The 24,252-nt window shown below is 37.7% G+C and overlaps 1 protein-coding gene across 2 annotated transcripts in view; it reads right to left on the reverse strand.

The window, feature by feature from the left end:
* The window catches only part of NSF (N-ethylmaleimide sensitive factor, vesicle fusing ATPase), a 149,455-nt gene that overhangs the window by 106,662 nt on the left and 18,541 nt on the right, over positions 1 to 24,252 (reverse strand). For both annotated transcript variants that reach the window (XM_018065276.1, XM_018065277.1), the window contains exons 2-8: positions 22,862 to 22,947; positions 20,785 to 20,884; positions 17,912 to 17,951; positions 9,441 to 9,607; positions 6,043 to 6,150; positions 5,643 to 5,718; positions 2,747 to 2,902 (exon numbers count right to left, since the gene is read on the reverse strand). In XM_018065276.1, coding sequence (XP_017920765.1) covers positions 2,747 to 2,902; positions 5,643 to 5,718; positions 6,043 to 6,150; positions 9,441 to 9,607; positions 17,912 to 17,951; positions 20,785 to 20,884; positions 22,862 to 22,947 — 733 coding nt within the window. The remainder of the gene's footprint in view (positions 1 to 2,746; positions 2,903 to 5,642; positions 5,719 to 6,042; positions 6,151 to 9,440; positions 9,608 to 17,911; positions 17,952 to 20,784; positions 20,885 to 22,861; positions 22,948 to 24,252) is intronic.

Below are 24,252 nucleotides of genomic sequence, written 5' to 3' on the forward strand. Positions count from 1 at the left end.
TAGTCACATAACCTATATTAATTATTCTTTTCTAATCCCTATTTTTTTTCTTCATTTGAATTGATTTAACCAATCATATCCATGTCCAGTGAGATCCCATCCAGGTTGACTATTTAGTTAACAAAGAATGAAGGAAAAAAAAAACCCAGCCAATTCTGTTCCCACTTGGCAGGGTAAAAGAACACAGGATATATACATAAAAAAGATGCATGTAATGTTAAATTAAATGCAGCAATTTGTACTTTTTATATGCCTTTATCAAAGCCTAATGAGAACTTTCTAACCACATTGTACTCAGAAGGCAATGAAATTTTTCTACTATGTAATTCCTCCAAAATTAAAATGAGAAAAGAAGTCTCTATAGGAAAATAAGGAATGATACATCCACAGCAAGAGAATTCTTTCTCAGCCATTTTCTCATTAAAAAAGTAGCATAAGGACACCGAGAGTCTTCATTCAGAAAAAAGAAAAAAAAAATGCCTTTCAGTTCAGCTCAAAAACCAAGGTACCTTAAGACTTACTGCCTTACCCCCACCCTGTTTTTAAATTTATTTTAAAAATGAAACATAATTGTTTTACAATGTTGTTAGTTTCTGCTATATAACAGTGCAAATCAGCTATATATATATACATATATTCCCTCCCTCTTCAGCCTCCCTCCCACCCCAGTTTATTCTTTTAAGTCAAATTGACAACACATGCTTCTTGATAACAAAAAGCCATAAAGAAGTATTACTTTTTTAAAAGAACTCATTTATGCCTAAGTAAATCAGTAAAAATATTAGAAAAATAAACCCATTAAAAATGTAATGGGTAGTAGTACTAACAAACCTGAAATTCAAGGTCCTTGGTCAAAAAGCATACTGTACAGTTCAACTAGTTTCAATATGGACAGCAAAAACAGATTAAAGTCGCTCAGAAATTCCAAATCTGTTTTGATTTAATTTCAAACTCTTCAAGAGCTGACAGAGTCACAAACCAACAGAAATGGGTTTACTTCTTTATAGGTTGTTCTCTCAACCTCAGAGAGAGGCCCTAATGAGCAAGGTTTGGACAATGCACAAACAGGAAACTAGTATCTGAACCCTCGTAAGCTTTTAAACCATGAGAAAATACTTTAATATAGTTAAAAGATATAACTTATAGAAGCAGCTATTTTTCTACTTGTTGGCTGTAGAGGGGTAGCGGTTTACTCGCTAAGTCATATCTGACTCTTGTGACCCCATGTACGGTAGCCCTCCAGGCTCCTCTGTCCAAGGACTTTCCCAGGCATGAATACTGGAGCGGGTTGCCGTTCCTTTCTCCAGGGGATCTTCCCAACCCAGGAACCGAACCCACGTCTGCTGCATGGCAGGCAGAGTCTTCACCACCGAGCCACCAGGGGGAGTTCACATGTTCAAAGACACAATCATCATACTGTCTGTATGGGGCTTGGTAAATGAGTAAAAAGTAAAAATGAAAATGAGTAAAAAGATATTGCACAAGAATAACTTAGAACATTTGGAATCATCCTTTAATCTCTGCTTAGACCTCAAACATACTCAATATTTCCATGTCTTTATTTTAAAGTTTTATGGATTTATTGTGCCTCAAAATATACCTTACCAAGGTAGTGAACTATCACATTTTAAACTATTTTCCAAATTAAAATTCTAGTTTTTTATGGTCTTGGCCTTTGTGTCTTTCAGATAAAAAAAAGTATCTTATTGCCATTTCAAGGTGTATAAAACTCAGGTGATGAGGGTCTCTGTCATTTTCTCTTAATCCAATTTCAAACTCGACCTTTAGCCAGTGAACAGGTGTGTGCTGTGTGTAACTTATCAGAGTGAGCGACTAGGCCGAAAGGCTACCAACAATAGGAGGCTGATAGAACCAAGCACTTAGTGCCTAGAAAGTCGTTCTGAGCCCCACCATGATGAATATACTTTTATCTCCCAGTAGCAATTTAAAGATAAAGAATGATGGAGGTGAAGGGAGTAATATATTTGTATTCCTTCAGTTTTTTTGGATACAGTTTTTAACACGAATAGTCTGCCAGAAGCTGTTACGGTATAAATTCCTTCCTCAGATATTCTGTAGCTAACATTCCAATCCAACGTATGATATGCATATGAAAACACTCATGACAGCATTTCCACCAGGGCAAATAAAGCCATTTCACACACGGATAAATTAAATAGACCTTCAAGAAAAAAGTGATAAATGACTAGTGCATTTCTTCGTATGCAATGTGGAAATTCCTATGTATATTCTGCATTTGTCCTTTTGCATAAATTTAAAACAGGCCAAGTATCCATTTACCAGGTATGAAGATGCATTAACTGGGTAATACAATTTTTAAAAAGGCAACAGCTAATATTAGAACAGTATCCACAGTCTAACAGATAATGACTATTCGGCACGGTAAATCTGACCTTTACATTTCTAAATAGGCCCTGTTAAAAATTCATAAATATATAAATATAATGAAATTTCTAAATATGTCCTACAGAGAAACATACTTGGATAAATAACTTAAATCAAGCAACCACAATTATTTTTATGATTTTCCCATAAAATGAAAATGTAGTTTTAAAAATCCTAAAACTTTAAAAGTTTTTTTAAGCTTTTTTAAAAGAGGAAGAAAACAGAAACAGTTTGTCAGGCCTGAAAAATAATTTCAAAACATTACTGAAAACAGATTTTATCACATCCATTTTTTAAAAACAATACAAGATTTTATCTGATTTTTCTTTTTAAAACTCACCCATCTGTTCAACAATCTCTGGAGGAAATACTCTGGAAGCAAATGCTCGTCGAAAAATATCTGAAAACTCCTTGTCCAGACCTCCTATTCCCATTTTCTCAAAGTTCCAGTCAGGATTGATGATAGACTGGCGATTTTCCTTGGTTTTAGCTTTGCCTATTTCAAACAAAGATAATCAAATGTGAGAGAAGAACTTCATCACTAAGTGTAAAAAGACAGTCAGAACTCCCTGGGCATCCTCAGTGAATGAAGAAAAGCTATCAAACATGAAAACACCTTCTTAGCTGATTTTTTTAAGAAGGATGAGTTTTGTTATATTCGCTAGTTTGTCTGGTCCCCATTTAGGGCCAGCAAAACACTTTCAAAATGACTGGCTCAGCTCATGCTGCAGTCAATCCATGAAGCTTGGTCTTACTGACCTCTAACTCCTAACCAAGTTAGCTAACTTGGTTGATTAGAAGAAACACCATGTGCATATCTGATGAAGAAAACACTAGTTGCCAGACATGCAACTGAAATCTAGCAGTCCCTCAAGGCTCCTAAAGCAATATTTAAAAATACATATACTTATCTAAATTAAGTATATAATCAGGAATTTAACTCTTCAGCCTGAAAAGATGTATGAAATTTAATGTCTTGTTTGCTTTTTTATTTGCACAACAATCTAAAATTATCCTAAAGTCTTGGACAATTTCAAAATTCACGTTTTCAAATTCTTTCACAAAGAAGAAAATTATCTAACTTAAATGTCATAGTGCCCCCTAAAGTAACTCAAGAGAACCACATTAATTCTCTCAAACACAAAGAATAAAAGTGCCTTAGTACAGTCCACATAAACAAAAAAAAGAAAGTACTATACTTTTCTTTTAATTAGGGAATAACAGGCCACATTAGAAAAAGTTTACCCTAGATGCGAATTGTATGGTTAGTTTTGTGGACTTAACACTTTTTACGAAGTAACCAAAAATACTTTTCTTAAACTCTATTGCCCTCTTGTGGCCAAATTATACAATTTTACTTTCCAATGGCGGAGTGGTGGTGGGGGGACACTATTAACCACATAGAAATTACCTCCATTGTACAAAAGTCATGCAACTCTCTTGGGATAATATACCATACAATATACAAAGAAATCACTCCAGAAACATACTGGATCAACAACAGGAGATTATGATATATCCTAATTATGATCGAACTTGGTAGGTGGACTCTTTAGCCACCAGGGAAGCCATAAAACAATATACTAGTCATTAAGAACAATATTGTAGAAGTATATTTATTAAGATGCTTGACATATGTTAAGCAAAAAGAACAAACTATAAAACAGTATGAAGATATAATCAAATATTTTAAATTTCAGAGTGAGCTGTTTTTGAGCGCTTATTCGTATGTCATGAAATAAATATTTTACAGCTGAAAAACAATAGAAGAGGAATGATAATTTCTGGCTCTGGATAAAAGGACACACATTCAAATTTAAATGACTTTGGATATAATAGTGTGTAACCACTGAAAATCCTCTACCTTGTACTGGGATAGATATCAACATAGGTAAATGCAGCTAATGGCATAATATGCTGATGACTTACTGTTTTTAGAGCCCAGTCCGCATTATTCTAATATAATACAAGCGGGGTTAACGTACAAGAGTAGGAGTGAACTATGACTCTGCTGGAAAGACTTCCTTGACCTGTACATTGATCGTTTAACTCAGTCACTAATGGAAAAAATGCTAGTGTCACATTTAACACACAACCAGCTGGGGGACATTCTACAAAATCCATGACCAGCTCTCACGGTCATGACAAGACAATGAAAGTCTGAGAAACTGTCAGAGACTGGAGAAGACTATGGAGACTAAACCACTAAATGCAACGTGGAATTCCGAGTTAGGTCCTGGAACAGAAAAAGGACATAATGAAAAAACTGATGAAATACAAATCAAGTCTCTAGTTTAGTTAGCAGCAATGGAAACATGTTAATCTAGTTTTGGAAAAGTGTACTATGGTTACTTAAGAGGTACCATCACAGGAAGCTGGTTAAGGGTATACAGGAAATTTATGAAATATTTTTCATGAATCTTCTGTCAGCCTGCACATATTTATTAAAAATTAATTTTTATCTGTATCTTTTCCTTTATTTTTAGTGAGGTTACTAGTAAATTTAAAATGACATACATGTGTAAGAATTGAATCGCCAGTCCATGTCTGACGCAGGGTGCAGCATGCTTGGGGCTGGTGCATGGGGATGACCCAGAGAGATGTTGTGGGGAGGGAGGTGGGAGGGGGGTTCATGTTTGGGAACGCATGTAAGAATTAAAGATTTTAAAATTAAAAAAAAAATAAAAAAAATAAAAAAAAATAAAAAAAATAAAAATAAAATTTAAAAAATAAAATAAAGTCTCCCACTTAAAAAAATAAATAAATAAAAATAAATAAAATGACATACATGGCTCACATTATATTTCTATTGGACAAAACTGATCTAGTGAAGGTATTAAATTTTTTCTACATCAGTACATCTGAAAGATAGGAAACACTTCATGATTCTGTGACAAGCCTTTTCAAGGGAAGTGTCTCTATTCTCCCTCCCTGTTTAATCACTGTAGTTGAGTCACGTATTGTTAACAGATGTGCTGTGTTTAGTTGCTCGGTCGTGTCCGACTCTCTGCGACCCCATGGACTGTAGCCCACCAGGTTCCTCTCTCCATGGGGATTCTCCAGGCAAGGATACTAGAGTGGGTTGTCATGCCCTCCACCAGCGGATCTTCCCAACCCACAGATCGAATCCAGGTCTCCCACACTGCAGGTTCTTTACTGTCTGAGCCACCAGGGAAAGCCATTATTAACAGATGGTCCCACTTTACTCAGAATCTTCTAAAAACGGTAAATCTTACCAATAAGATTGAGTGATGAATTTTCTGCTTTTTCAAATGCAACCTGACTGTTTCCAACAACGAGCCCTATTTCAATCTATAAAGAAAGACAATAATTAGTAGTTAGTCTTATAGCAGATTTCTGGACTTCTCAAAGCAAGGTGAAAAACAAAAGAGAAATGAAGTCTCCATGAGCAATGCAAATTTTTCAAACTATCAGCTATTTCAAATTACTATTAGATCTTCACATAAGTCTGTTTTATACTGTATTTTAATAACTATGCTGGCTTTAAAGGCAATATTTCCCTACTACCTTAAAAGAGTACATAATATAAAAGAAATCACTGAGGGAGAGAATGGCTAGAAAATTTTATTAATTTGCACAATGCACATCAGACAGATTATCAGAAACAAAACATACCTTCTGTCTTTTACCAGTTGCAGGCTCTCCCTTGAGGATACTAGGATCCATGGCTTCAATGTCTTTGACCAGTAAGCCAAAAAGCTTTTCATTGAAGCTAAATACAAGCTATGTAGAAAAGACAGGGGGGAAAAAATCACTGTATGATATAATGGTTTGATTTTCACATTATAGCCCATGTTTTTCAAATGCAGGCAAGCAGCTTTCTCTTGTATATCACTCTTCTCCACAAGGCAAACTACCCATGTAACGAAGGAACTAACATTTATTGAGTATCTGCTGTGTGCCAAACAAACATTACAGGATGTTCTGTAAATAATACTGAGTAATTCTCCTGCGAAAAAATCAGTCCTATTTTACCAGTAAGGATGCTGAGATTCACAGAGGAGTTAAATGGGACCTAGAGTAACAGCAAATGACAGTGCCAGGATGCAAGCCTTGGTTGTGTGCCTCTAGCATCATGCTTTTCTACAATCAATACAAAGTGCCTTCCACTCAAGTGCAGAGACAGCTTTTGAATGCTCATTCACTCACCAAATATTTATTAAGTGCCTTCTACAACCTAGGCCCTCTTCAAGATACTGGGGTACAACAAAAATGCAATAAACAAGGCTGACTGTCAATTCTGCCACTACTAATTACAAGAATGGGAATAAATACTAAGAAGAATGATTTAAGATATTTATTTCTTCTCTGTATTATGGAGGATTTTCTTCCATGGGTTTGTAGATGTTTGCATGTTACTGGGTTTTAAATTATTACAAATACCAAAGCATTTTCTATTAAAATACAAAAGCTAAAGGAGATAGTAAAAACAATGAAGTTTTAGTTAGGCAATTTGAGCACAACTATCAGAAAGTGTAGGAATCCAGAAGGACTATGGTGAAGCCCAAAAAGCAATGGGCAGGTAAGTCAACAAATTATCAGCTACCTATCACCCTGGGGAGCCTCCTCAGTCCATTTAACTCCAAGTAGCAGCCCATCGGATCTCTAGTGCATCATCCCATTTGACTGACATTAACAGTATATGGCATTTCTTTCTTATTTTCTGTCTTTCCCAACTAGAAAGGAAGCTCTACAAAGGTAGGAACTGTGTCTGTTTTATTCACCAAAGATCTACAGGGCCTAAAACAGTATTTACTGAACTTGTACTAGGTGTTCAATAAGAATTTGTTAACGAATGGATCAACTGACTAGCAGGCGCTTGCCTCCGCTACACAGGGCAGCTCACAGGTCGTCTCTGGACCTAAATAAAATTCCTCATGTGCAAAATGAGGAGGTTAGACAAGATAACCTCTGAGGTTCATTCCAATTCCAGTACTCTTAAAAACAATAATATGTGTTCTGTGTCCTTTTCCTGTTTATCAGTAACTCAAGTTTTCAATTGTGAAAGTTTGATATTATGATATACGGGTTAACCAAATCCTTAAGAGTCTTGCCTTTCCAGATAATACACTTCACTCATTTCCACAGGTCCCTCCTTCTGCCATTTCTCCCATGTTACAGGCCTTCTGCCAGGAGAGACACAAGGACAGTCTATGTAACTCATAAGAGATCAGAACACTACAAAGCTGGAATTTTCAAATTTTTTGGCCACAGAATCCTTTTATATTCCTAAACCCCCAAATTTTGTTTATATGGATTGTAATCTGTTGATATTCACTGTGTTAGAAATTATAACAAGGAACTTTATTAATTAAAAAAAACCAATAATTAAGTACATTATATATTAACATAAATCACATAGTTATAATTTATTTTAAAATATTTCAATTTCCCAAGGTATAAAACATAAGTGGGAAGAGTGGCACTGTGGCATTTCTGCAAATCTCTAATTTCTTTTTTTTTCTATTTTTTTTTTTTTTTCTAATTTCTTGCTTAATGGAAGACCACTGGGCATTCACGTTTGCCTCAGCAGGCAGTGTAACTAGGCACAACTCCACTTGTGAGAGAATAAGATGAAATGGGCGCATAACATCCTTTTTAAAACATGTTTTGATATTAGATTTAACCTCACAAACCCCCTGAAAGAGCCTCAAGGCCATAGTTTGAGAACAGCTGCTATGGAGTTATGGGAGGAGGAAGGAGTTAATGATTCAGAAAAGTCACAGAAAAAGAGATAAATGGGATGGTAAGGTCAAAGAGCAGAGATTATTTATGTAGAGAAACAAATAATAATTTATGAACTCACACATTTTTTAGGTAAAATTGAAAAAAAAAAACCAAAACACAGAATTTCTTCTTGGGAGACCAAACAATGTACTAACTGAAGTCCAAAGAGGGGAACAATATAAACAGTATCATTTTTTTCTTTTATTCTAGTGGACTATAGTTGACTTACCCTGTTGCGTTAGCTTCAGGTGTACAGCCAAGTGATTCAATTATACACATATTCATTTTATTTTAGATTCTTTTCTCATATTGATTATTACAAAATATTGGGTAGAGTTCCCTGTGCTATACAGTAGGTCTGTGCTGGTTATCTATTTTAAATATAGTAGTGTGTGTGTGTGTGTGTGTGTGTGTGTGTGTGTTCGTGCGTGTGTGTGTTCACCCCAAGCTTCTGATTTATCCCTCCCTCAGTGTTTTCCTTTATCTATTTTAAATATAGGTGTGTGTGTGTGTGCGCGTGCGTGCGTGCGTGCGTGCGTGCGTGAGTTCACCCCAAGCTTCTGATTTATCCCTCCCTCAGTGTTTTCCTTTAGGTAATCGTAGGTTTGTTTTCAACAGCTGTAAGTCATTTCTGTTTTGTACATAAGTTCACTTCTTTTTTAAAATTAAATTCCATATATGAGTGACATCACAGGATATGTTTTTCTCTATCTGATTCACTTCACTCAGTCAGTATGATAATCTCCTGGTTCATCAATGTTGCTACAAATGGCATTGTTTCACTTTTTTATGGCTCAGTAATATTCCATTGTATATATGACTCTCATCTTCTTTATAAGCAATATTATTTTTAAGAAGAGAAAATCTGGGCTTCAAAAGCTCCATAAAAAACTGAATATATATTTACATGTAATTTTCTTAAGATTCTCAAAGAAGCTCATAACCAAAAAAGAATTACTTTTCTACAGAAATACATCAGGAAAACAGAAAGACATCCTCAGACAAATGTCCCATGACAAGAAAAGAAATTTGATATACATGTCTATCGTGTTCCCAAATTTACAGAAAGAAAAGCTGCTGTCCTTATATGTGACACTGTAACCTAATTTTATAATTTTTCTAAACAGTCTGCTAGAGGTTCAGCAAATATATTTCCCTCACTTTTTATCACTCAGCTTAGATATAGCTGTTCATATGCAAAGCTCCTTTTAGCTTTTAAAAAACAATTAATTTCGGACAAGTACAGAGATTAGAATGTCTCTAAATGAAAGAAAGTTTGAAACTACCTGTTGACCCACTGAGAATGCCTGGTTGTTGAACTGCTGAATAAATTCTGCGGCCATCTTGTCAGTATCATATGGGTTGGAGTCGATACTTTTTTTCTGCAGGAAATCAATCTCGATGGTCATTGTGCCAATACACTGCTTGGCTTTGTCAAAGGTATATAAGGACACTAGGGAGAGAAAGAAGGAGCATTTTTTTTAATCACAGAGATACCAAATCCTTGCTGTGCTTCAAATAACTAAAAGTTTCACATAAATGAATTAGAATGTGACCAAAGGGGGATTTTTCATGACGTTCATTGGAGGGATACATAATGCACAGATATTTTTAAAACATAATAATAACCACTAGAGATGTTCTTCCTCCTGACTTACTTGGAACATACTGAACAGCAACCTCCTGTACTTTTACCCCTCACCTGACTGTTCTGGGGAAATTACAGCTGTCCCCATATAGCCTTTCCATCTTCCTCCTTCTCATTAAGCAGAGGATGAAGTGACAGAATGGGAAGTCCTGGTGGAGACAGCATACCATGCTGTTTCCAAACAAGACTTTTGCTTGACACAAAAGAGAGCTAAGGTCAGAGGTGTGTGGACTCTTTTGCTTTAGCAAATTAAGAGTGTAGGACCAAAACAAAAAACAAAACAAAACCAAAAAAACCTTTGAGGAAAAAAATGTTTCCTAGAGGGGTTTCCTCCAGAGCAACTCAAGACTTTGACATTTCTTTTATTAATACTACAAAAATATTTACTGAGCACCTAAGATTTCAGGGAACCTCAGTAAGTTCTACATGCATAACAGGACAAAGACCAGACCTTCAGCTCATTTTTGTATTAACAGCACCTAATAGTGTCTGTGGGCTTCCCAGGTGACTCAGCGGTAACGAATCCGCCTGCCAATGCAGAAGATGCCAGAGATGCGGGTTCAGTCTCTGGTGGGGAAAATCCCACGGAGGAGAAGATGGCAACCCACTCCAGTATTTTTGCCTGGGAAATTTCAAGGACAGAGAAGCCTGGTGGGCTACAGTCCATGGGGTCGCAAAGAGTCAGACATGACTGAGCACAGCAAACAAACAACAGTGTCGGCAGGATGCTTAATATATTCATGAACTGTTTAAATTAAACAGCAGCAGCAAAACACCTATGCTTTCCACAGTAGTAACAGAAGAGGCAAAACAAAGGGACTCTGGAAACTGTGTTTCACTCTATTAGTAAACAGACGAATCTATAAATCACCTAACGTTCTGTGCCTTGATTTGTCACACCTGTAAGATAAGACTGGGCTACATAAATCTTTATGGTCCTTTCATGCCCAATTTCCGTTCTCAACTTATTTCTTACAGACTAGCTGAGTCTAGTCTTGAGTTACGTACAAGGATTTTTTGTAAATCCTTTGAATGAAATTGCTTGATTAATCATATTTTTGTATTTTGGTCTGCCATCATAAAGGGGACACACATATTTGATACATGTTTTCAAAGGCAAAATAGCAAAGAAAGCCAGGATGGAGGGTTGGAAAATTTGCTGAAGATCAAAGATAAGCTCAAATCTCAGCTGAGAGTTTCAGAATACTCTCTGGTCTCCACTTCTGCAGGTTGTGTTCTTTTTGTGTACTTCCTAGGAAGTACAGATTACATTCTGAGTGATTTTCGTAAGAGAGCTTAGTTGTTTCTCCATATAATGAAATATTTATAGGATGAATTATTAATGGAAAATAAATAAGTTGATTGACAATCTCATTTCCAGGGGTCTGTCCCCAGAAGACTCCTGAACATGTGTCTAAAAAGAAAGTTACAGCGAGGTTCATTGCAGCATTATTTCTAATAGTCAAACATTTTAAAAATGCTTATCAGTCAGGAAATGAGGAGTAAAATGTGGCATAGTCATAATGTAGAAGAATGTGTTAGCACTTAAAATTAAAATCTGATATATATTTAATAAAGATGAATGGTCCATTAAAACATAATACTGAGTGAAAAAAGTATAATTCAGAAAGGGCTGCACAGTATAACACAATTTCGTGCATTAAAGACTCCAAAGCAATTTCATAGCATCATCATGTGTGCGTATATGCATATGTATACATATATGCATGGATATATACAAGTGTGTGAACCATTCTTATACCAATAAATTTGAATACCGACTATAGTTTTCAAATGCATCTTAATTTAAGGTCAATGTTCCTAAATAGAAAAGACCAAGTTGTTACCATTTCAAATGCTACAGCAGTACCATGGACAGTTTCACAGGCAGCACCATGGTCAGCACCATCATCAGCCCCCAAAGGGACAGATGCCCTGAGGGTTTCAACAAGGAGCAAAGGGCCAAAAGGTTAAGAATGGTTCTTATTTTATGACCAATAGTAATTTAACATCAAAGATTAATTTATAAACAAAAAATTATAGCCAGTGCTTTTAACAGGCATTACAAAGACAGGTTCAAAAAAACATGTGTTAACTGAACATCAGTCTGCAATACTTAAAACATGGTACTTCCAGAGAGAAAACTAAATGATTCTTCTAGAAGATTCAGTTTGAGAACTAAAATCACTGACCTGACTAAAAAATTCTCCTTACAGACAGAACTCCTGTTTTAGAATCTTTGAATAAACACTCCCCTTCATACCAAACTTCCTATTCTCTCTTTGCTTACACCTCTACTTACACTCAGAGAAGGCAACGGCACCCCACTCCAGTACTCCTGCCTGGAAAATCCCATGGGTGGAGGAGCCTGGTGGGCTGCAGTCCATGGGGTCGCTAAGAGTTGGACACAGCTGAGCAACTTCACTTTCACTTTTCACTTTCATGCATTGGAGAAGGAAATGGCACCCCACTCCAGTGTTCTTGCCTGGAGAATCCCAGGGATGGAGGAGCCTGGTGGACTGCCATCTATGGGGTCGCACAGAGTCAGATATGACTGAAGCGACTTAGCAGCAGCAGCAGCTACTTACACTGAAAAAGCTTTGCACCTTTATGCTACATCATGACAACAATCAGGCCCCCAAACCCTTCCTTACCTCAAGCTTACTCCACCTTAGTCCCATCTGAACACTTAAGTTTTATAATTCTGCCAATTAGGTCTGTTTGATTTGCCTTTTTAAAGAATTGATTTTACATTCAAGGTAAGCATTTCTGGTAGCAGAATGCTTTAAACACAATTTAAGGCCACAAAACACATTTTTTTCATTTCATCTTGAATTTTCTTTTTCACAACAGAATTTATCTGCATTAAAAGTTAAGAACACTCATATTTAGAAAAATAAGTTTAAGGAAATTAGAAACTTAAGCCTCATACACATCGGTCTTCTCATTAGATTTAACAAGTGTTCATTTTTATCTCTGACAGTGTCTGCAAACAGGGAACCCTGGCTTCACGCACCGACCAACTTCCCTTTGGGGCCGACCTCCTCCACTGTCTCAGCTTCGCACTATACTTTCAGGTGAGGAGGTGACAGTTACGGGAATCACTTATGTCAATGTTCCCAAAAATGTGACTGATAACAACTACTTAAGGGTGATTGTTAAAAACACAGATTCATGAATTAGACTCCCCAAAGGAGGGGCCTGAGAATCTTTAAAAACAAAACAAAACAGAACTCCCCAGGTATTTCTGTGAGGCAAGTTGAGAAAGCACCAATTCTCCAACATTCACTACCAGTTATCTGTATCTAATTTCCTTTATTTTCACCCCCTGCTGCCTGCCAAGTTGCTTCAGTCGTGTCCGACTCTGTACGACCCCATAGATGAGGGCCCACTGTCTCTGGGATTCTCCAGGCAAGAACACTGGAGTGGGTTGCCATTTCCTTCTCCAGTGCATGAAAGTGAAAAGTGAAAGTGAAGTCGCTCAGTTGTACCCGACTCTTAGCGACCCCATGGACTGCAGCCTACCAGGCTCCTCCGTCCATGGGATTTTCCAGGCAAGAGTACTGGAGTGGGGTGCATTTTATCTTTAATCCTACTTCCACAAAGAAAAGACCAAATAAAGATAATCCCAATATTTATTTCTGATTCAGGAAAAAAAACCAAACAAACAATAAGTTGCCAAGTTCCTAAATGAGAAAGAGGATACTCTCTCCTTCCACTTTACCAACTTCTCTTTTCAGGCATCTTGACTACAGACTAGGCTCATAATGTGTTCCAGGCAACTGCTTTAAGTAACTGCTTTCTTTCAACCAGTTTAAAGTTAATATATCTTTGAATATCTCCGAAAGCTTGGATCCAGAGGATCTGAATGTGAATCTGAACATTCCCACACATCCTCCTAAAACTCTGTGGGAACACCAAGGAGAACAAATAATGCTATGCACAGTCCACACTGCCAGCATTACGAAGAGACAGAAAATACCACAAAACTCAAATTACTTGAAAATAGAGAAATATGTAACAAGATTAGACAGAGCTCCCATTGTGGAAAAAAAAAGAAAGGAAAGCAGTACATAGGGAAAATACAAACAAAAATCACCCCTCAAAAGAGAAAGTCTAATACCATCTTGTTAGTCCAAGATGCTAGGTACCCAGAAAGGACCTGAAAGTAAGTAGAACTGGAAGTAGTAACATCAAAGAATCACTGGAAAGAATCAGACAAACAGAGAAAGGGTGGTGCCCTTCAAGACATGGCAATAAAGGAAAGAAGACAGTAAGAGAGGAAAATTAGGGATCCCACAGAAACCAAGGAGAAATAAGCTATGCCAACCAACCTTTCTACCTACCCCACCTCACCATTATTAAAGAAACTGCCCTTCTCCACACTAACACAAAAGAATGTTCTTGCACTAATAATTTTGCCTACAAAATCATGTGAAACAAACAAAAAAATAATTCCACAAAGTTACTATAAATAAAACATAACAAACAACAAAATGTTGCAGCATTTCAGCTGTCTTCTCTAAAAAGATCAACTATGAAATAGAATATATATAGCATTTTAAACTAAATTAAGTATCCTCAAACAAGTACTTAGACTTATAACAAAACATCTAAAGTCAGAGGATTAAAAACTAAGAACAGAAATAGACAAATATTAGTATAAGAAATGCAATGAATTTATCAAACATAGGAAAGAAATCAAGGAAAAATAAAACTACTCAGAAGTAAATAATAAATTACAAAGTGTCCATGGAAGAATAGATTCAAGTTAATATTTAATAAGAGGCAGCGAATGAAGACAAAAAAACAACTAAGATAATAAAAATAAAGAATTTACAAAGAATAGAGAGAAAGCAGCTGAGATGTAAGACAGATAAGGCCTAAAATACATATATAATTAGAACCCTGGAGAAGAGAATCAAACAATTCAGTCAGAACTAATATTTAAAACCAAAACCTAAGAAAATCTTCTGGAAATAGACAAAATTTAAATCTGTACATTGAAATAAAGTATTGTATAGCTGAGTTGTTGACCCAGAATGGCCAATTCCAAGCAATATCCTAATAACGATATTAGAATTTAAAGACAGAAAATCCCTCAGGGCTCCCAGGCAAAAAAATCAAATTACTTATAAAGATAAGAAAATAAGACTGGCATCAGACTTCTCAACAGTTTAATACAAAATAAGGCAATGTGATACAGTATTTTCAAGAAATTCAAGGAAAGAAAAGCCAAGAATTTTATATCCAGCCAATCAGCCCTTAAAGGCATCAAAGACATAAAAGAAAAATGTTTGAATATCCAAGAACTTAGGAAACACTGTACACATATATACTTTCTGGAGGAATCTACTAGAGGATAGGTTTTATCCAACCAAGTCAGTTCATTCAGTCGCTCAGTCGTGTCCGACTCTTTGTGACCCCATGAATCGCAGTACACCAGAAGTCCGTTACCAACTCCCGGAGTTCACTCAGATTCACGTCCATCGAGTCAGTGATGCCATCCAGCCATCTCATCCTCTGTCGTCCCCTTCTCCTCCTGCCCCCAATCCCTCCCAGCATCAGGGTCTTTTCCAATAAGTCAGCTCTTCGCATGAGGTGGCCAAAATACTGGAGTTTCAGCTTTAGCATCATTCCTTCCAAAGAAATCCCAGGGTTGATCTCCTTCAGAATGGACTGGTTGGATCTCCTTGCAGTCCAAGGGACTCTCAAGAGTCTTCTCCAACACCACAGTTCAAAAGCATCAATTCTTCAGCACTCAGCCTTCTTCACAGTCCAACTCTCACATCCATTCATGACCACAGGGAAAACCATAGCCTTGACTAGACAGACCTTAGTCGGCAAAGTAATGTCTCTGCTTTTGAATATGCTGTCTAGGTTGGTCATAACTTTTCTTCCAAAGAGTAAGCGTCTTTAAAAGGGCTGATCATGATCGTTTACGAGATTTATTGTAGAGCTGAGACTAAAACAAATATGGGGTCATTTGTGGAAGAATAGCATGTAAATCCTGGAGGAGGGCATGGCAATCCACTCCAGTTTTCTTGCCTAGTGAATCCCCATGGACAGAGGAGCCTGGTGGGCTACATACAGTCCATGACGTCGCAAAGAGTTGAACATGACTGAAGCAACTAAGCACGGCACAGCACAGCATGTAAGTACCGTAGAAAGAAATGCACTAACACGCACAGCATGGTGACTGGAGTCAGCAATACTGTACCGCACACTTGAATGTTGCTAACAGAGTAGACCTTACAAGTAGTTATCACAATGAAAAAAAAGCTTCTGACAGATGTTAACTAGATTTATTGTGGTAAGCATTTCACGATGTATGTAAATATCAAATCATTATGTCAGGTGGTTCAGTTCAGTTCAGTCGTGTCCGACTCTTTGCAACCCCACGGACTGCAGCATGCCAGGCTTCCCTGTCCTTCACCAACTCCTAGAGCTTGCTCAAACTCATGTCCATCGAGTCGGTGATGCCATCCAATCACCTCATCCTCTGTCGTCCCCTTCTGCTGATTTCAATCTTTCCCAGCATCAGGGTGGTGCTAGTGGTAAAGAACCTGACTGCCAATGCAGGAGACACAAGAGATGAGGGTTTGATCCCTGGGTCTGGAAGATCCCCTAGAGGGGGGCAGGGCAACCCACTCCAGTATTCTTGCCTGGAGAATCCCCATGGACAGAGAAGCCTGGCAGGCTACAGTCCATAGGGTTGCATGGAGTCGGACATGACTGAAGTGACTTCGCATGCATGCATACTTGAAACTAATATAATGTAATATGTCAATTATATCTCAACTTTTGAAAAGTTGCTTCTTCCACTAAAAAAAAAAAACAGACTTAAAACTTGAAAAAAAAGGAAGCAATTAATTACAAAACGAGAGGAGAAAGAGGAAGGCAGAATATAAAGATTAACTACGGTATAGATGAGAGTCAAATGGTATCTTTTAGAAGATATCTCTGTATTGTTTTTGTAACCTTTCCATAATATGAATTTTTTTAGGTCTTAAAAGCGACTCACACTTCCTTTCCTCAACTTTGCCACAATGACTAAGAAACAATGCCAGTTTTCACTTAGCTCTTTGGTTTATAAACCACAAGCAGCTTAGTCTTGGTTTTTTTTTTCCGTTAAGTCATAAACTGCTTTCCATATCCTTCCCTAATGAACTATGATGACTTTATAACACATTTTAAAAAGTCCATAGTTTTCTTAAATACTGCCACCCTTTCTTCTCCTCACCCTAAACCTGGTTTATCTTTTTAAACAAAGACATTCGAAAATACATCTCAGTATACAGTAAAATGGAATCACCGTGTAATAATACCAATTATTCCTCTTTAACATAACTTCAACTTTAAAAAAATTTTTCCATAGCCATAATTTCAGAGTCCTGTCAGCTTAATTCCAGGCAAGTCAAATAACCTCCCAGCAATTGTCCTTCACTCCTGTATTCTTCCCACTCCTTGCTATACTCCACAATGACATTAGAACTCTTTTCTAAAGGTAGGATTTTGATGGGCTTATACAAGACTTCTAAGTGCATTTGCGTAAAATCCAAAAATTTCAGTATATATTTCCAGGCCGCCCACTAACTGCATGCTCCACCCTCATCACTTAATACAACCCATTCAGGCAAAACCTTTCAATCAAACGCACTTATGAGCGATGCCTATAATTTGCTTGCTCCCATCCCAGTGCCTTTCATTTGCTCTATTTCTCATCTGAAGAGCCTTTGTTCCTTATCATTAGCATGTCATGCTTTTATCCTACTTCATAATCATGCTCAAAACTCCAGTGCTGGAAAGATTTCTCTGGCTAATTATCCAGTCTCCACTCCTGTTCTATCTCAGCACTTTTACACAGAGCTCTTAAAGGTAATTTGTGCAAAAATTTACCTTCCACTTTTTCTGTGAGCTATGACTATGTGGATGTTCCTTTCCCAGGAATACTCAGACATATAACAAGTAGACAGAGGAAGTAACTACTTACCTTCCATTCTCATACACCTAACTGTAACATGGATGAAAAGAAAACTGCACAGATATCTATAACTATGAGAAAATCGTAAAGAAAATCTACCTCAGATAGCTAAAAAATATACCTACCTTCTATTTCTTGCCCAATAGAAAGTCCAGCCCATTTTCGCTGTAAAACAGAAGTGGGGAGGGGGGAAGACACTTAATACCACGTCAAAATTAGAGAAACAAAGAAAACAGGATTTCTGTGAATTTCATATACACATTCCAAGACTAAACATGGCTGTTAGTGTTGAACCGTGTCCCACAAAAAAAGATACATTAAAGCCTTAGCCCCCAGCTCCAATGAATGTGACAGCATTTGGAAACAGGGTCTCTGCAGATGATATCAAGGTAAGATGAGGTCACAATGAATTTAGAGAGACTCTAAGCCAATATGGCTTCCTTATGAGAAAAGAGAGACACAGTCAAATGGGGAAAAATTCATGTGACAGTGAAGGCAGGGACTGAAGTGATGCACCCACCAGTCAATGAACATCAAAGACTGTCTGCTACACCAGAAGCTAAGCACGGAACAGATTTTTCCCTAGTGCCTTCAGAGAGAACATGGCCCTGCTGACACCTTGATTTCAGACTTCTGCCTCCAGAACTGTGGGAGAATAAATTTCTGTTATTTTAAGCCACCTCGTTTGTGGTACTTTGTTACAGCCGCCCTAGCGAACATATGCTATAGTTTATTTATACCTGAATATCTGTCCTCAAAACGTAGAAAGTTTGCCTTTTTACAGTAAAGCCGGCACCACTGAGTAGGATGCTCCTTTGCATAATGTTTTAATGCTCCTGAAGGCCTTCGGAGTATCAGACATTTCAGATTCTAAATGTACTGTGGAGTTATACTATTTGATACAGTAGCACAAAAAGAAAGATGTTCAATTCATGAAAAATAAATCAGAACTCATCAGATAGGCTATAATAAAACCAAGCAGGGATTCATATCATTAGATGGTCATGACTACTCCTTGCGTACTAGCCAAAGAAGTGTCAGGCATTTGTGACAAGGCTTTTAGCTTCTCCCTAGATACCAATTGGTTACAACGGCAAGAATACACAGAGGCAGGACATACTGTGTTCAGGCAGGAATTCAGGACTGGCTTGATGTAGATTCAAAATGAGTACTTCCTGATAACACTTCAAAGAACAGTGAGAAAAATAATCTTTGGCTGAAAAACAAGTTTGTCTTCTCATCTGAACTTCGTGAACTTTGTGGTGGTGAGGGGTTAAGAAGATGCTGCGTTTTGAATACAGGCAACAAGTGCTCTCCCTCCCAGCTTTCTCACCTCCTCTCCACCCTTCACTTCTCTCTTCTGTCATACTCCATCCCACTTTTGGCCAACCGAAAATGCAGAGGCACACTGGTTAAGCCCAGACTTGGGGTCACAAAGCAGCCATATTTAGGTTCTACACCCAGAGATAGCCTCAAGGATGATGATAATAGCATCCATCATCTGGGGTTGTTGAGAGAATTCATGTGTTGAGGGAACACATGCAAGGCACTTAAGAGCAGCTCTTGGTCTGTAGTAAATGTTGGGGAAATTTTTTTTTTAAAGCAGAGAGACAAGGAAAAATGGTTAGAAATCCCATTTCTGGCCAGCTGAGTCCCAGATTTAGCTCTGAGAAAGCTGGTAAGCTCTAGAACATTCCAAACCTTTGATCTATATAAACAAATGCAAAAAAGCAGTCCTAATACAGCAGAGGCATCCAAAAGGGGGAAAGGGAATAGCAAATGAAGATTTCCCATAACATGTGAGGGATTCAAGAGATCTTTAGCAGTTCCTTAAGGAGTTAATTCTCCTTTTGATCCCCTTCCCTAAACCTCCAGGGGTGGGAGGGCAGCCATCAGCTGGCATAGTACAGGAGGTATGGGCTGCATTTGCACTGTTTAGGACTAAGGATCAGCAGCCTGAGTAAGACGACAAGGGAGGAAAGGATACAGACTAGTACTTGCGATGCGCCTATATTATATATTATGTGCCTGCAAGCTGCTGCTGCTAAGTTGCTTCAGTAGTGTCCGACTCTGTGCAACCCCATAGATGGCAGCCTACCAGGCTCCCCCGTCCCTGGGATTCTCCAGGCAAGAACACGGGAGTGGGTTGCCATTTCCTTCTCCAATGCGTGAAAGTGAAAAGTGAAAGTGAAGTCGCTCAGTTGTGTCCGACTCTTCGTGACCCCATGGACTGCAGCCTACCAGGCTCCTCCATCCATGGAATTTTCCAGGCAAGAGTACTGGAGTGGGGTGCCATTGCCTTAGTGTTAGGCAATTTCCCCTCCACAGAATCTACCAACAGCTATAAATCTAATCACAATCCTTTCACTTACTGTGGGAGCCCAGCAAGTTAGGCTGTAATTTGAAATAACAACTGTGCTTAGTCACTCAGGCATGTTTGACTCTTTGTGACTGTTTGGACTGTAGCCAGTCAGGCTCCTCTGTCCATGGGATTCTCCAGGCAAGAATACTGGCGTGGGTTCCCATTTCCTTCTCCAGGGGATCTTCCTGACTCAGGGATCGAACCCACATGCTCCTGTGTCTCCTGCACTGAAGGCACAGTCTTTATCACTGAGCCATCAGGGAAGCCCTACTCATATCATGTTCTTTAGTCTAACATCATTGTGTTTAAAAACGCTATTATTAGATGTCAATTTTAGATGTAAGTGCTATTTTTATATATTCTCCATTACCCTGAGAGCTAACATTAAAATAACTTGACACTGATAGCTAACTGATATCACTGCAGAATTAATTAGGGGCGAAAATCAAGGCAATAAAAGACAGATACAGTAAAAACTGGCAATTAAGAACGTATCTTTAAATTCCTTATATAACACCTAGATGGTTTTCGTCAATATGAATCAATGCCATTATAGGGTGATACAGCTTGCTTTAAATGAATTGATTCTTCTATGACTTTCAAGATTAGAGAAGAATAAATTCACATCCTAGTTACCTGCGGTAAGCTGAATGCAATGCTCCCTGGAACCACAGATGGGTGGGTCCTCAGTGTAAATGTGTACCTGTGGTTGGGGGAGGTCCTCACAATCACGTGCCTACAAGACAGAAACACAGTCAACACTCCATGTCAAAGGAAATAAAGAACATCAACTCTAACATGCTCATTTCCAACAGATGATGCTTGATGAGGACCAAGTGAAAATATGGCATTATACGAGTCCTGAAGAAATAGGACCACAAATTTCATTTCCACAAATTGTCAGCAATTCACAATGTTTTCTAGGCAGAAGGACCACCTTGGACCAAACAGACATCAAGCAGAATCAAGACCAAGTTCAAGACAGTATATGCCATCTGAAACATCAACCTCATTACATTTCCAGTTTACATAAAATTGAAGGCACTGATTTACTCGATGCTAAGTAAAAACTAGATGAATTTCCTCTCCTGAGAATTATTTCACATACTAACTAGACCAAAGAAAGAAGAACCAGAGATAGAAGAGCCATGGATATGGCAGTCCAAAAAAAGTTAGTTTTTAGGACTATTCCTTAAATCTCTTTCCAGATTTCCACAACAGGTTGAAATAATAACAGCCTATAAAATTTAAAAGGTAGTAAAAATGAAAATTTTTCATGATATATATCAGCTTTCATACAGATATCAATACTGTTTCAAAGTATTTTGTTGTAATTCACCCTGCTCAGAAGTAAACACAGCAAGTAAACAGATGAAATACAGTTATCTCATGATAAATCTCCTATACCAAGAAACTCAGAAGACTGTGTAGGAGACAGAAGCTTCAAACTCTTGTTACAGCAACACTATCTTTTTTAAAATTATCTTTTAGAATACTATAATTTTAAAAAATATTAATGGCTAACATTTCTATACATATCATTTTGTCAGTAGGACACAAGTTCCTTATATCCACTATATTTTAAGTAACCCCATCATGTGTACAGTGAACACTTGACATGTAAGAGAATTCCATCAGCAAATTCTCACACTGATTATATATAATATATATCCAGTTTATATGCAGAAAGTTTTGCGTCACAGAATTTTTAGGACTGCAAAGAATGGTAATACTATCATGTAATGTAGCCCTCTACTCTGAGGGCAAAAACCACAAACAGTTGGCAATTCTAACTCTGTGAGACTCATGTATTTCAAAGATAGGTTTAAAAACAGAAAAAGGCTCAGCTAAAATCCCACTTCCTTCCTCATTTCCCCAGCCTGCCTTCTGGTACTGCCCCTTCACGTCCTTACTTCTACCAACCTTAGCAGCACTATGGATGGCACCGAACTCGGTAGCATGGTATTCAGAAGTCTGGGCAGTGGGTGAGGTGAATGAACCGAAATAAATGACAGTGAATCATGTTGTATGACAGAAAATAACAAAAGTCTGTAAAGCAACTAACTTTCAATTAAAAACTGAATTAAAAAAAAAAAAAACGACCATGAAAAATTCTTGTTAAGATTCTACAGCTGTTCATCTTCCAATTTTCTTGTCTCTTGGGTTGTCAGAGTAACAATGATCAAACAGCTAATATTTGTTAAGGACCTAACTGTTCTAAGTGATTTATTTGTGTAACTCAATATTCACCAATACCCTGAGGAAGATGGTATCATCATCCCCATTTTACAGATCAACACACTGAGGCACAGTCAGGGTAAATAACTTACCCACAGTCACCTAGTTTGTAATAGGCAGAACCAGGATCAAAACGCAGACCATCTGACTCCAGAGCCAAAAACCTAATGACTACACTATATAATGAGTCATAGAACCAGTATGCTTAGCTCTGCTAAGAAAACCAATGGAAAAATAAAGTTACATATAAAAAACTATGCATGACTTAGAAAACACTATATTTACCAAAATTTGATGCAGTAAATACACAACTCTTTTTCATCTCAACTCTTTCTCATCTCTTCCATTTTCCAATTCAGCAAGAGGAATTTAAAAACTTACACTCCAAGGTTTCCAAAAAAAAAAAAAAACAACACTTGACAAGTTTCTAAAATACCACTTTGCAGGTAAGAAGAAAATGAAGTCAGATACTCACTGGCCAGACTGGAAATCCTTTTCATTCACAACTGCGCAGTTAGTTAAAGATAATTCGTCTGTAGGACATCTTGCAGCTTGCATACTCTATAAGAATGAATGATTAGGAAAAAAAAATTAAGTCACCTTTTATATCCTTAAAGAATATGCTATGCCTTCCTGGTCTCTATTTCCCATTACTCGTAATAAACACAATGCTTTTGACTCCGGGCACCCCTTCCTCTGTGGCAATAGCAAACCCTGCCTCTCAGAAGCTGTTCCTTTCCCATTCCACGCCCTCCTGCAGGCCTGCCAATCACAGCACACAGGCCATCATCAGAGTCCTAATCCATCCATGGGGTTTCACATAGACAGGAGCTAGAAGACAGGTGCTCTCCCTTGTGTCACCACCACATTAAGAAGGCCTTTCTGCGCTGGAAGAATAAAGCTATCACAGAGAAAGCAAAGGTGAGAAAGACCGACACCTTGAAACTCAGACCTGACAAAGAAGTTAAAGCCCTGGAGACCAGTTCTGAAAGTTGGCTGAGTCAATAAATCCCCTTTTCCTCAAGCTTACTTGGGTTGGGTTTTCCATTTCTTCAAAAAATAACAGATTCTGACTGATAAAAATGCAATGATATAAATTTGATAAAGTATATCATGAAAAAGCATTTCTTCATAAGAGATCCCATGTAGTATGAACCATATCTCCTGTAGACTAATAAAAGCTATCTTCCAAGTATCTCCCAACAAAAATAATTACAGGTATATTTAACATAAAATGGCAATTAACTGTCCTTTTGGCCAAAAGCTATGAGAAAAACATTCCTTCATACAACGTATGTAACCAATAATCCTTCCTCCATCCTCTAGGGCTTCCTAGTTAGTGAAATATGACATTCGTAGTCTGTTTATGACTAACATGCTCATTCTTCAAACATCAAGCCAAAGCTGATTCTCTGTAAATTTGTCTTCCAAATACAAATTTATAGAGGGAAATAAATTACTCTGCTTTGCTTTTGCTTGAAACTAAAAGGCTAGTTTCAACACAGCTATCCCAGCCGTTCAGAGCAATGGACTCTGAAGTGGGGCATGTGCACCTGAAGGCTTTGCAGGATAATCCTTTGGGGTATAATTTAGAACATGACACAAATAAGGTTTAGGTCACAAGTCTGCTTTCCGAATGAGACAGTACTTCTGCCCATAGTCACAGTCTGACCAGCCTCCTGATCAAAATGTGCAGACCTTGTTTCCCACTCACCCTAGGGTCTCTCTCACCTACAAAAGCTTCTTTCTCTTACATTCTCCTCTCTTCCCTAACTCTGAGCCCCTTGCCTAGTCAACTCCTACTCGTCCCAGTCTCTCAGCTCAGGAATTACATCTTTTAGAAGACGTTCCTAAACACCTTTCCCT

This window comes from Capra hircus, chromosome 19, assembly GCF_001704415.2.
Source record: "Capra hircus breed San Clemente chromosome 19, ASM170441v1, whole genome shotgun sequence".
In the NCBI taxonomy this organism is placed as follows: domain Eukaryota; kingdom Metazoa; phylum Chordata; class Mammalia; order Artiodactyla; family Bovidae; genus Capra; species Capra hircus.